At 44.0% G+C, this 13,912-nt stretch overlaps 1 protein-coding gene across 1 annotated transcript; it reads right to left on the bottom strand.

The window, feature by feature from the left end:
* Window positions 1–6,099: 6,099 nt before the first annotated feature.
* On the bottom strand, window positions 6,100–7,305 carry LOC120064564 (transcription factor SOX-4-like). Its single transcript, XM_039015154.1, has one exon. The coding sequence runs from the start codon at window positions 7,303–7,305 to the stop codon at window positions 6,100–6,102; it is 1,206 nt and encodes a 401-aa protein (XP_038871082.1).
* Window positions 7,306–13,912: the final 6,607 nt, after the last annotated feature.

Genomic DNA, 13,912 nt, shown 5'->3' with positions numbered 1-13,912 from the left:
GTACACTTCATTTTCTCTGACCAGGGAGAAAAGTGGTGGAGAAATACTCCTTTATTGGCTAATTCCGCCAGAGCCATTGGTAGTTGGTCCTAGTGAAATGTAAGCTTTCAATGATTCAGCCAGTAAAACAGCTATGTGTTTACCTAAGCTCCCTGTGAAACTCAATAAGCTGTTCTACAGATGAGGCTGTTTTCACCAGGCAGACACACTTTTGAGGGCAGCTATCACTGTGGGCTGCTGTAAGAAGGTTAAAGGGTCCAGGTAGTGAAACAAAATGGATGCCTGTTGACACCTTTGGTGAGTCAGGTCACTCACAACATGTGTAGAGCTATGTGGCACCTAGCACTGGGAGTTAGTTATCAGATAGAGTTATCCCTGTGCATTTGTGTGTTTAGGGCATTAGGAGAGTGCTATTTGTCAGACATTATGGTGTGACTCCTGGGTAAACTAGTATATGTTGTGGAGAGGAGGGAGGGGGTGGTAGTGAGTGACATGCATCCAATCTAACGTGAGAGAGTGTGAGGTGCATCTAATCTAATGTGAGAGCTGCTGCTACCCATAATCCTTTGAGTAATCCTCTCAGGTGTCTCTCACAAAATCAGCTTATTAGAATCAGGGAATCAAGAGCGTGACACACATCAAACCTCCACCCAACCAACCACGTCTACTCTGCTGCACGCTGCTTGCGCGCTCCGACAATATACTCTCTCTCTCTCTCTCTCTCTCTCTCTCTCTCTCTCTCAATACACAACGTGTCACTCACCCCTGAAATGGGCTGAATATTCAGTCTGGACCCTATTTCAGCAGCCGTTGATACCATTTGTTTAACCCATATTTGAATCTGGAGCTGGCATAACTGTGAAGAGCACACTGCATGTCTGCTTGATGCACACTGCATGTCTGCTTGATTCACCACACTGTCTCGTGTGTAAGTCTCTGAAGTGACAAAAGGGATAAATGTCACCCTCATCAGCCATAAGCAGTCAAACATGGCCTTTGGCTATAGAAGCCCGGCTGGCTGCAGACCCAGGTTAGAATTCTAAATGGGAATTCAGAAGGGCACACTATATTTGGTCGACCGAATAATTCCCCTTTAGAATAATTTTTGTTGCTCAGTTGGATTCGGGAATAACCCCTAGCTCGATTAATTTTTGTATTTCTTCACTGTGCTGAAATAACAGTCACTACACTTTAAGTGTTAAAAAATTATTGTGAGAATGTGTTGTGGTGGGTTTTCAGTCAGTGTGTGACAGTGGTTTCAGTGTGTGCCTCAAATATATCTTGTGTACATGTACAGTGAATGACATCATAAGTGCACATGTTCAGGTTCCTTAGGTTTGACCACAAGAACATCTGCATCCTGACAGACACAGTGAAACAACCGACACATAACGTTGTCACAGTGGAAGCCAACTGTTAAAACCCCAGAAGGCAGTTGAGAATATTACATCTCCAGATTGATACAGAAAATTCCACTCTACCCAGACAGAAACAGAGAGTTTGAGACAGACATCCAACGTTGACTGTAACAGTTTATTCAGTAATGCAGAGTCACTACACTGATAACTCTATCCAAAATGAGAATGACATCTCTCAGATCTACGTACATATTTACAACAAAGTGCTTTTATTTCTATCCACATACTCGCTGTCAGAACAGCTGAATGTACCACACTACAAAAAGCATACATATACATGATAAAGCAATGCTAATTATTGGTAAAACGTGATACTAAGATGAACGAGATGGTAAGTTGTTTAACCATTTTACACACGGAATAAATGAGCTTTATCGAATTGCAATTTTGCAATTGACTGATTGATATAAATACATAATGTTTGTTGTGCACCAATCCATAAAAAATAGTGCAGGAATGAAACAGTCTACACAGCAGAGGGGGTTTCCAATATGACAATATTAGCAATATGTTCTGTTAGCATAGTGATGCATATTTCTAAATGACTTTCACCATCATTCTCCCCCAATTTTTTTATTATAAGGTGTTGCATGGGAGGCTATATGAAGTGCAGTTACTCCAATTTCAGAGACGTTTACTATTTGTACATGCATACCTATTATCAATGCAATGTCAGAATTTTGGTACTACTTATCGACCAATTACATTCATCAACGCAGATCATAAAATGTATGTCAATATACAGTATATATGATGAATAGGGGTGAGCCTAATATATTTGATTAGACAGTTCTGACTAGTACACTCTGGAGTGTAGGCTGGATCCAATGCATTTGTAGCACATGAAAATATATTTAAACACCCCCATTATCCCCTGTTCTACAATAACGTTGAGAAATCAAAGTTCAACACAAGCATATTTTCAGATAAATAAGATTCAGTTGTTTTCATATCACAGAAATATGTTTTGTTACAATTTGCCATAACTAAGACCAGAAACGTGCTGGTGAATAGATTACAAATCATATTTGACATTGTAAATATATCAAAACAACCCTTGCTGCGAAGATGAAAAACAGAGGAAACATTCTGTATTCAGCTCAGTCTATAATACCATAAAACCTTGTAAACAATGTGTACTAAAATGTGAGGCATCATGGTCGTATTTTGGCTACTTCTGTGTGCAGCAGGCCGGGTCTCCCAGTGCTGCTGTTGTGTTGTCAGGTCGGTGTGGTTTAAAGGAATGGTAAGTTAAGTCCTACTAGGACCCTGAGGCTGAGAGTGTCCCCTGTTGACCCCTATAGCCCTGGACTGGGCCTGCTGAGGGGCCCCTTGTCGCCGTGGTGGCAGCCACATGCGTGACGCTGTAGCTGGAGACAGACATGCAGACAGACATGCTCAGTATGGCAGGGGCTCCTGTGCCACACTTGTGATGTGGGAGGCAGTAGGAGACGGGGGCCAACAGCTATATGAAATTTGCTTTGTCCTTGTATTTCCATCTCAGGGAATGCTATTCATCAAAGGCTGGCCCAGAGTAGGAGGTGCCACCAGATGGGTATTTTTATCCAGCTTAATTTCTCTCCATCTTTTTTTCATTTATCACTCTGACACTAATTTGCTGAAGCCCATCTGTGAGTTGTCTAGCCCGTTTTCTAGCTCTCTTTCTAAAATATGAAATAAAGAAAGAAAATGAGCCTAGAATCATTCTAATAAAAAATGCTGGTTAGTTTAGATCAAGGGTGTTCCCTTTGCACATTTTGCTTAAGAATGTTTTGTTTGTTTAATGTAATTAAATAAATATTTTATTTATACTTAAATGCACCTGAATGATTGAAACACATGGTACTTTCAAAGATTGAATCTGAAAATGTATTACTTAGCAGTATCACATTTTCTTGCAGCTACCAATTTTTTGGGTTGATGCATGATCTAATACACAGACATACACAGCACATTAGAAATAGGAGTTGTTCCACAGTAAGCTGTTAGTTTAGTCCTGAGTCCAATTTTTACTGCTGGTGTTGAATTCAGTATTGGTTCCATTACCATAGGATGTGTCTGTTTACACTGCACGGTACTTTAGGTTTGTTGACTGCTAATATTATAGCCAGACAGATCATGTGCATGATCAAGAGCTGAAATACCCATTCAATTTGTGAGCCAATACATTTTTGCTGAATCTGCATTTATAATTTCACCTGTTTCGTCAGGAATGGTGAACTCTGCCATACTTTGTCTATGCTAACCAATAAAAGGTGCCTATTAAAAGTACAAAATACTGGCAATCACTTTTTTAACACTAGGACACATGCAGTATGTCTAAAACCTTGATTGCAGTTCACTTTTAGATGGAGGTTGGATGTTGTTGCTGGATTATTTTCTTCTCACACGGTGTCCTTCCAATAGTGTTGAGGAACTTCTACTTATGTGTAACAGAAGAAAGAAAACAGTGTTGCTGTATGGACTCTTAAAGGCCTCGGGTTGTAGTAGAACCATCTCTCTTCATATGTCTTCTCCTACCATTGATATCTAAGAGGGAAGCCCCCTTCCAGTTCAGAAACAAGTTACCTGGTTTATTCATTTTTTTTGCTAATGAAGACATTGTACTGTAAAGTTTATGGTGCAGTTCTCTCCAGACATCATCACAAGGAACTAAAACCCTGCCTCACATAGACACACATTGGTTCCTTCAGGTGTTTCCTGGGGGGAAGGACTGAGGAGGAACACAACAAAAAATCCAGTACGGTTCTCGTCATGGTCCCTGTACCACACAGTCATTATCACGCTACTCCAAATGGTGCATGTTGGTCTGAAAAAAAACTCCCAGCGTATCCGCCATGGTCCCATTATGTATCCCCTGTCCCCTGCCTCTCCATGGCCTGCTCCAGAGGCACTCTGCACCGCATGGGGCGGCCTCTGTTAGAGGATGCTGGCTGGCTCCAACAAGATCTGTCTGACGAGGGATTCACATCAGTTTATCTAAGGTATGAACTGCAGGAAGGGTTTTGGTGCTGCTTTCTGGCTGGCTCTTCGCCAGCTGCTTGTGGAGAGTAAGTAAATAACACAGGTTCTTTTCTCCACGGTGCCAAAGCCAGGCGATGTAATTAATGAGGATAGAGGGATGAAAAGAAGAAAGGTCACATGTTGTGGTGGAGAGGGGGGGAGGGGTTCTGGCTCCTTCTCTCGCTGTGTCACCTCGTCCCCTTGCGGCTATTTGAGAGAGAGAAGATATGGGCTGATAGGAGGAGAGGAGAGGTGGCGTGCATCTCATCCCCAGATCAGGGCAGATGAATGAGCCACGGGAGGCAGTAGGACCTCTAGACAAAATGATCCCTGAGAGAGTCAATGGAGGGACAGCTGGCAGTCACAGATTTCGCCTCCATTCACCGCTGAATCGGCCCTGATCAGGCAGCTGCAGCCAGACTGCAGACATGACATGAATTCTACCGTGCTGGTGGCTGTGTGGATGGCCATGATCCTCATCTCCCCCTGAATACACTACCCCCCCTACACTCCCCCGGCTGGCAGACGCTCACTCAGTTGAGCTCAAACATGCACGCACGCACGCACACACGCACACACGCACACACACACACACACACACACACACACACACACTTACGCACACACACTCACACTAACACTCACACTCTGAACTCCGGCACAAAGGCTGCTGCCTGCAAGGACAGATGCACAGCTCCCTGAATGAAAAGCCTCTCCTGACCCCCATCATAGACCCCCCCAACCCCTCTTTCACTCCTCCATCCACTCCTCCTCTTCCCCCTCCACTACTTAGCCCCACTCTCTAACCACCTACCACCGTTACAGTCACACTCAACTGTCTGGAATGAATCAGGCACACACACAAGGCTTGTGTTTACATGAACTCCATGTCTTGGAGTCTGCACTATTAGCAAGGCGATGAAAGTGCTGTTACCTAATTACAGAGTATGCAGCGGATTTCTCTCCTGGAGAGAGCCTATGCTTTAACTGATGCTACTGTAAAAGCCTGATGACAAGTGCTGCAGATTCCTATTACCTGCAACATAAGGACTATTAGCTGCAACATAAGGACTATTAGCTGCAACATAAGGACTATTAGCTGCAACATAAGGACTATTAGCTGCAACATAAGCACTATTCCTCACATGATCTCCCTTTTTGCCCTTTGATATTTACAGATGATTTGTTGATAACATGCATTTTTTTTATTTCAATCTGCAGTTGCTGCCTTGAGTTTGGTTGATTATGTCAGAACATGGTTGTTATGCTGCTTCATATACAACAAATGCATATGAAAGACATGGAAATGCTACTGTACATGCTCCTGTTAATACTGAAGAAAAAATACTGAATAAGTTAACTGTTGAAAGCGCTATTATCCCTCTACTAAGAACATATCTGTTCAGTGTCTGCTTGTCTGTTTGTAGCTGGTCTCCTGTTCTGTGCCTGAATATTTGAACTCTGATAAAAGGCTTGACGTAAGCAACCTTTCACTGTTTGTACACCAGACCCTCAGGATGTGGCATACTGGGAAAAGTGAAGAATTAGCACTTACGGACTTGATTGAGAAAATACAAAATAAAGTGTCCAATTTATAATATAACCAAAAAACCACAGGCTTTTAAGAATAGTATATATTCTGCCAGTAAGCCAGAATCCTGTAGAGGCATGCTGGGCCTCAGTAGGTGAACACCAGGTCAGAGATACTGGGCACCAGCAAGTCCCCGGATATCATCTCATTCACTTCCGGGGTGCAGTAATCAGGGAAATCGAAGTGGGATCCTGAGTTGGTGTGAAATGTAGCGTCAAAGTCTTTGTCCAGAGTGGAGCAGTCCATAGGCATGGTGTCGAAGTTGGCGTTGGAGATAATATGCAAAATCTCCTCGTCCAGCTCCTCGTCGGAGGAGGCCGACGACACGAAGGAGGAGGAGCTGGTGGAGGTGGGGGTGGAGGAGCGGCCGGTGGAGGAGCGGCCAGTGGAGGAGAGGGGAGCCAGAGGCTCAGAGGAAGAGGACACCCTGGGGGATGACTCTGGGAGGCTGTGGGGTACTGGAGACCCAGAGGAGAGGCCCACAGGCAGCTTGGAGGTGGGCTGGTGGGAGGTGGTGGTCGACACTTTGACTCTGAGCTGGGTTGCAAGCTGAGTCTGCTGCTCGCCGGGGGTCATGGCAGCCTGCTGGTGGTGGAAGACACCCACGGCTGACCTCTGCCCTCCTGGCTGGCTCGTCATCGGACTGGCCAACTCTACATCCACTGTGTCATCATCGCTGATGCCCTCATCGTAACCTTTGAACTTATTGCTGTCGAAGCTGGCTCTGTGTTTGGAGGAAGGCGTTCGTACCTTGAGCCCTCTGCTGGTGGCGGTGGAGGTGGCGGAAGCGGATGCGCGACCACCCGGGTGGGATTTGCCTGTCTTCAAGGGGACCTTGTCCCCAACCCGCACGGGCATGGAGCTCTTGCTCTTCTTCCGGGGCCGGTACTTGTAGTCGGGGTAGTCGGCCATGTGCTTTAGCCGGAGCCTCTCCGCTTCCTTGATGAAGGGGATCTTCTCATAGTCGGGGAGGAGTTTCCAGCGCTTGCCTAGGCGTTTGGAGATCTCTGCATTGTGCATGTCTGGCCACTGTTCCATGATCTTCCGTCTCTCGATCTGCGACCAGACCATGAATGCATTCATGGGCCTCTTGATGTGACCCGTGGGAGTCTTGCACCAGTTGGGGTCTTTGTTGGAGGGCAACAGTCCAAAAACCTCCTCCCTGTCATCTGCACCCAGTCCCAAGAAAACCTCTTGGCTCATATCACTGTCCATAACTGCTGGGTATTTGTGTCCCCTTTGCTGTACCATGATGGAGGAAGACGCTCTACTCAAAATGACGGCTGGAGTCATCCATAATCACACAGACACTCTAAGTTGTTACTGCAATGTTTCCTCCTCCTGTCCCCCCAAAGGAAAAAGACAAGCCATAAATACCACCATAAAGAGTATCATCACTCAGCTGACAGCAGGACTGTAAATATCACATAAATCTATACTGATGTTATCCCCATTCATTTTCAGTTGTTACATATAACCAGTACAGATCATAATCCTGCAGAAAATACAAAAATAATCAGTACAAAAATAATCCTGCAGCAACAGCAAATGTGAATTATTATATGGATTATAATTAATGAACATTTTTGTAGGGGTTGATTCCTTTTTCGTGAAGGAAAGATACACCAAAGTTATCCTGCAACAGGGTGATCAAATGAAGATCCCATGTCTGTACAATACAGTATGTTTCCTTATATAGCTAATACTCAGTGAAAAAGAAGCAGATATCCCATCTGCTTTTAGAGGTGCAAACTAAGAAATTCTGTACAAATCCAGACCAGATCTAAAAAAATTAAAACATAATGTATCTAACATTACTCACAACATAACTCAGTACAATTTAATGACTAACACACTCACATCACTGGCTGGAAATGTGACCACTAGGACAAACACTAAAACACTCACCAGCAATTCTGCAGGATTCTGCTTCAGTTCTCCTTGCCTCAGGACCTAGATGCTGAGTGTCTGAAAAAAAGAAACCGGTTCCCTCTCCACATGGGCTGACTCTCCTGATGCAGTGGTGAGCTGAAGGAGTTGGGCTTGCAGTGGAGCAGAGAGGAAATGAGTGCTAGAGTCCAACGTCTGTCTCTCTATAGTGCCAAGCTGTCCCAGGCTGGCTGCATGCACACTTTCTTTCAATCTCTCTCTGTCTTTCTCTTTCTGTCTCTATCTCTTACTGTCTGCTTTTGTTCATTGTCAGAGTCTCTTCTATTCCCTCTTTGTAGGACAGCACCCCTGTCTGCTACTCTATAAACCTCACAGTAGACAGCTCAACCTCCTCTGACACAAACTCCTCCCCCTCCACCCACCAGTCCGCGCTCGCTGTGTGTGTGTGTGTGCGTGCGTTTGCGTGGTAGAGCAGAAAGTATCCATACAGTGAGTCACAGGCACAGTGACAGAACAGGGAAACTGAGCGAGGTGGTTGAAATGTTAATTGCTTAAATGTTAAGTGCAGTTTTAAAGAAGGAGACCTTGCACTGAACTGTCTCCTGCAAGATGTTGTCTGTCTGACAGTTAAATAATGGAGTGCTCAATGTTATGAATCTGTTGACCAGTACACTTTGTGGGTTAAAGTGTGCATGTTGAAATCCGTCTACACACTATCAGCATTAAAAGGATATCAAGGGAGAAGGTCAAAGGGGAAACAGTTGAAGTCATGCTATGTGTTTGCAGTACAGTATGGTCCTCTATCAAAATGTACAGTGACGGCAGTGTCTGCAAAATACAATAAATAAATAATATCATAAATAGATAAGCTGATTAATTAATACGCAATTGATTATTAAGGACAGACCAAACCTTAGTCGCCTTAGTCGCAGATACTGTTGCATTTTGATTCATAGGGAACCTAGAGGGGATACGAGAGAAAATGTGATGCAGCATGTATGGATTTGAATGTCAAGTTTGAGGTGAATGAAAAAATGTGCACGATGTCCTGGTGTGACATCAGCTCTGTCATTATTGCTAGCCTGGAAAACGGTCCATTAAAATGAACGACAATTATGTGAGTGGACAAAACCATTAAAGCTCTGTGAGGAGTGTGTCTGGTTATTCTGCCGGACAGAGCAAGCACATTAATACACCAATTGAGAAATCCCCAAACTGTATTTAGTAGGAGACTTCCATTATGAAGATAATACATACAGTCTGGTGTAATACATATTCTTGGCATAATCAATGCCAGTTAGGAGAGTCTAACAACAGAACTGCAACCTTGCACTTTCTTGGAAGTTTCAATATTTTGGGGCTTTAATACAAACCACTCTCGCATCAAAAAAAGTATTGTAAAAAAGTGTTAAAATAGCACTTTAAGTGATAATAATCTTAAGTATACTTCTTATAAAGTGGCAAAATGCAATGAACACATGGTGGTGTGCTCTATCTCTCGCTCTGTTGCTTGTTCATTATTGGTTGTTCATTATCTGCTTTCTCAAGCACATTGCATTAGTCTCCGTGCCAGCGCAGTGTCTGGTTGTCAGACATGTTCACTTTGACAAATACAACTGATGTTAGCCCTGGCACGGCCGCACACAAAATGACAACAACCCTTCAGTGGGCGACCTACTTCAGGCCCTGCCTAAATCCCTGAGCAGGCATGTTTGCCGATTATTGCTGTGGTTTAGGCTAGAGGATTTGACCCCCTCTCTTTCTATTTCCCCCTTCAGTCCGCCCTCGCACCCCCCACACGGGGCAGGCCTGGTGGAGCTGTCTGCCAGATAAGGCCTGGGAAAGGAGGGGTCCTGAGGGCTTGGGGTGCATCAGAGGTGTGTGTTGCCCCCCCTCACCATTCTACCCACAGATAGATCATTTTTCAGGGATTAGTGGCTGCTAGAGAACTGCACAGAGAGAGATCCTCTGCTGTCATTTCAGACTAGAGTGGATCTACACCCCCCTCCCCTCTTAGACCAAATATAATGGCCTGGTAATCTTTGGTCTTCTGCTGTTTTATATCACATAGTTTGATGAAAAAAATATAATGTCTCATCATATCACACATGGTTATTGCTCACATGAAGTGAGCATTTTGATACCCACCAACCTTCATGAAACATCATTTATACAAGTAAATACAAGTACACCACTGCATATTAATCATAAATGTATGATTATTCATAGAATTTTATATTTTGAAAAATATATGACTTCCTAACCTGTGTAATCTAATGTCTCCTGTCTCCAACCCAGGCTTGCTCTCCAGTTAAGAACCCTTCTATGGAATTCATAAAAATTGAATGAAATGTGTCCTTTTCCCTCGCAACGTTTGCCGTAGTGGATGTACTTTTAAGGTGCTGTTCACTCTCAGCTGTGCATTTATTTGTTATTGGCATTGCTCCCTCAGCGGTGCAAATGTATGATACATTTATTTAATGAGTGGTTTAATGAACACACAGACACTGTGCATTTATGCATCAGTGTGCTTTCTCCACGCCACAAGACACATGCGGACAGTGTCATGTAACCTTTGTCTTATGAATACATTCATTTGTGCCTTTTTTCACATCATCTTTGGCTTTGTTTTATTCTTAGCCACTCTTTAAATTAAAGCTTCAGTGAACAGTTTGGTTGGCTTGGCTTGCCCACTGCTTTCCATTATGAAAAACACCCGCTGTGCTATGAGCATGTTGCCTGCACTGCCCTTGTAAACCTGGCGGCGTGAACCATATTGTAACATCCCCAATGTCACAGGAATGTCAGGTCGTGATCTGCTTATGTGAAGGGACCTGATTCTCTGCCCAATCTGTTTGGGGTGAAATGGTGCTTTCCCTTGCGAAAAGGTCAAAGGGTGCTCTCTGGCTGGACGAGGAGGGGGGCGAGAAGGGAGGCTGATTACCTCCACCATGTACGCAGGCAGACAACTGAGAGGTTCAAGATTACAGCCCTTCCCCCTCCTCTCATCCTCTGACCTTTGGCCCCCCTGTCAAACGGAGCAGACAGTAGCAAGATAAATGAACGTGAACTCCCCCCATCTCCCAGATTCTGACCCCTGAAAGACAGCCCCCCCCCTGCATTTTTCACCCCTCATCCTCCTGTCCATTTCTCAGAATAGAAACAGCCCTTGCGCTGCATCTGAGGGGCTAGGGGGGAAGGTTAGAGGGGACAGCCTTTATTAACACATCCTGGTCTAGTCACAAACACTTTTACTGCCCATGCAGTGCCTCGTCTCACTGCTTTCATTTACATTTACATTTAAGTCATTTAGCAGACGCTCTTATCCAGAGCGACTTACAAATTGGGAAGTTCATACATATTCATCCTGGTCCCCCCGTGGGGAATGAACCCACAACCCTGGCGTTGCAAGCGCCATGCTCTACCAACTGAGCCACACGGGACCACATCATACCTACCCACCGTACCAGCACCTGGCAGCTCATCTGATAAAGGAGGCTGCAATCAAATTTCATCACACCTACCCATCATCACCAGCACCCGGCAGCCCATCTGATAAAGGAGGCTGCAATCAAATTTTATTGGTAAGAGATGACAATTAAGTTTATATTAATTTAGCAATATCCATTCTATTACTGCAATGGCATCTGTAGCCTATGAAAGGGCTCTCTGGGCAATAAAATTGACAAATTACATAATTAACCAATTCCATATGAAAGGCTGGGAGGACTGCTAGGGGGAAGCTGAGGATCTCACAACAAGGATGCCCTCTTTACTATTTCAAATGACAGATTCTTGTTTCAATGTTGTTGTTTAGCTTCATTATGCACAGAATGATGTCATAACGACTGGTCTCTCCAGAGAAATACTTGTTATGTTGGCTATAGGGCTGGAAGCATCATCGTACACAGGAACCTGCAGCGCGAGGTCATAACATTTACTCTTTCTCCCCCTACCTCGCGCTTGAACTGGTCTGAGCTGCTGCGTGCTCTCAAGCTCTCCTCATATGAGGGAAGAGGATTGGGTGGGTCAAGCCATTCCTTAGGGGTCAGAGTAAGTGGAGACAATAAAATGAAATAAATAAAAGAAAGCTCTGGCCCCGTGACAGTGACAGCTGAGGTTTAAAACGGGGACCTGGCTTGGAGCACATTATACAACAGGCTCATCCCATCCCAAGGTCAACATTTTCCCCATCCACCAAACTCTGTTCTTGTTCATTAGTCCAGCACATTAACATAGACAAACTGCTCACCTGCTGTAGCTCTCCCGTTAGAACCACTCAAACCTTCCATTTCAATGTAAGTTTCTCTTACTCTCACTACCATACAGGCAACTCCATCTCCTGAAATACTGTATATTCATCGACTTATTAACAAAACATATGGTTTCAATGTTATCATCCCTTTGAGCTCTCTAGCCTCCAGCCCTTGGCATGTGCACACACAAATACGTACATGCACACACACAAATACGTACACACGGACGCACAAATATGCACGCACAAATACGCAAGTACAAATACGCACGAACGCATGCACGCACACACACACGCACGCACGCACGCACGCACGCACGCACGCACGCACGCACGCACGCACGCACGCACGCACGCACACACACACACACACACACTTATGATTCACCTTGATAGTTATTTGGCTCAAATTATGAGCTAAGAAATGGGGTTTGACACTGAGGTGACATCAATATAAATATGTAGGGTTAAGACACCTATCCCTTTATAACAAATCAAGGGCCTGGCTTTGACATTGTCACTGGAGGGCAGATTGTATTGAAATGAGATTTGGAGTGAAGAGTATCAGTATGCCCTCAATGTGCCTTATGCCTTCCACGTTTGGACTCTAGAAGGCTCACAACTCTGCCAGCATTAGCATTAGAAATTATAACATTTAAAACAGGTTTATTATATTATCTCCCGCTGTCTAAGTATGTAAGTAAAGGCATCTGTTCGTCATTAAAGTCAATAGAGGTTTTTGGGGGGGATATCAAACCCCTCATAGAGACACATTAGATGTCAGCATTATGCTTTAAGAATTAAAGGCTGCCTGTTGATTTTGGGGGATCTACAGTATGTCCCTTTTGCTGTGGAGGAATAAATGGATAGTCAACATTTAGGGACTCTAATCTAAGCGACAGCTAGGGATTTGTGGCAGATTATTACACTAAACTCCCTTTTGGTTTGTTTTGCATGCAATGACCAATGAACATATGGTTTGGGTGAGGCTCAGACGGCCAATAGAAGTACATCAAAACAAAACATATCCCTCAGGAGATTTCACTCATGTCATCATCCTCTTAAGCGTAATAAACAGCTCTCTCTGTCATTATAGAAACATGTTGCACTGTATGTTTTTTCTGAATGTAACTCTGTAGGTATTGCTAGCAAGAGAAATACAAAGTAACACTCATAAAAGCATTTTGTCAAATTGTTGACCTTGAACATTTTGTCATAGAGAATAATTCACATATATGTTGAGAGAGAAGAAAAGGTCCAGAACCTTCCGTGGCCCTCTCTGTCTGTGTCTCAAATGATAACCTATTCCCTATGTAGTTCACTACTTTTGACCAGAGCCCTATGGGCCCAAAAGCGCCCAGTCAAAAGAAGTGCACTACATAGGGAATAGGGTGCCATTTGGGAAATAGCCTCTTACTCACTCGTATGTTTATGTTCTCTCGCCTCCTTAGAGGCTACTTCATCATTATTACCATCACTGTTCAGGTCCCCTTGGAAGCTAGCTTCTAGGGGAAATGAGGCCATTTTCTTTCGCAGCCGTGTCTTTATAATCTGCCCGCCCAGGTAAAGGACAACAAAGCAGCCAATTACCTCTATTTTTTACATGTAAAATACATATTTAAAAGTGTAAAGCACCTCTCAAACGACCACTCACATTGATTTGTGTGAGTGAAAACCCGGAGAATGAGAATTATGTGATTTAGTTGATTTGAACCCCCCTGCTGAAATGCATGCACTGTAACGTCGATTGGTGTT

The sequence above is a fragment of the Salvelinus namaycush genome, chromosome 20 (assembly GCF_016432855.1).
Source record: "Salvelinus namaycush isolate Seneca chromosome 20, SaNama_1.0, whole genome shotgun sequence".
NCBI lineage: Eukaryota > Metazoa > Chordata > Actinopteri > Salmoniformes > Salmonidae > Salvelinus > Salvelinus namaycush.
This window is presented reverse-complemented; position numbering and strand designations above follow the sequence as displayed.

Bases quoted from the DNA above. Each gene is read 5' to 3' on its own strand.
- LOC120064564 (XM_039015154.1), bottom strand. From the start codon at position 7,305: ATGACTCCAGCCGTCATTTTGAGTAGAGCGTCTTCCTCCATCATGGTA.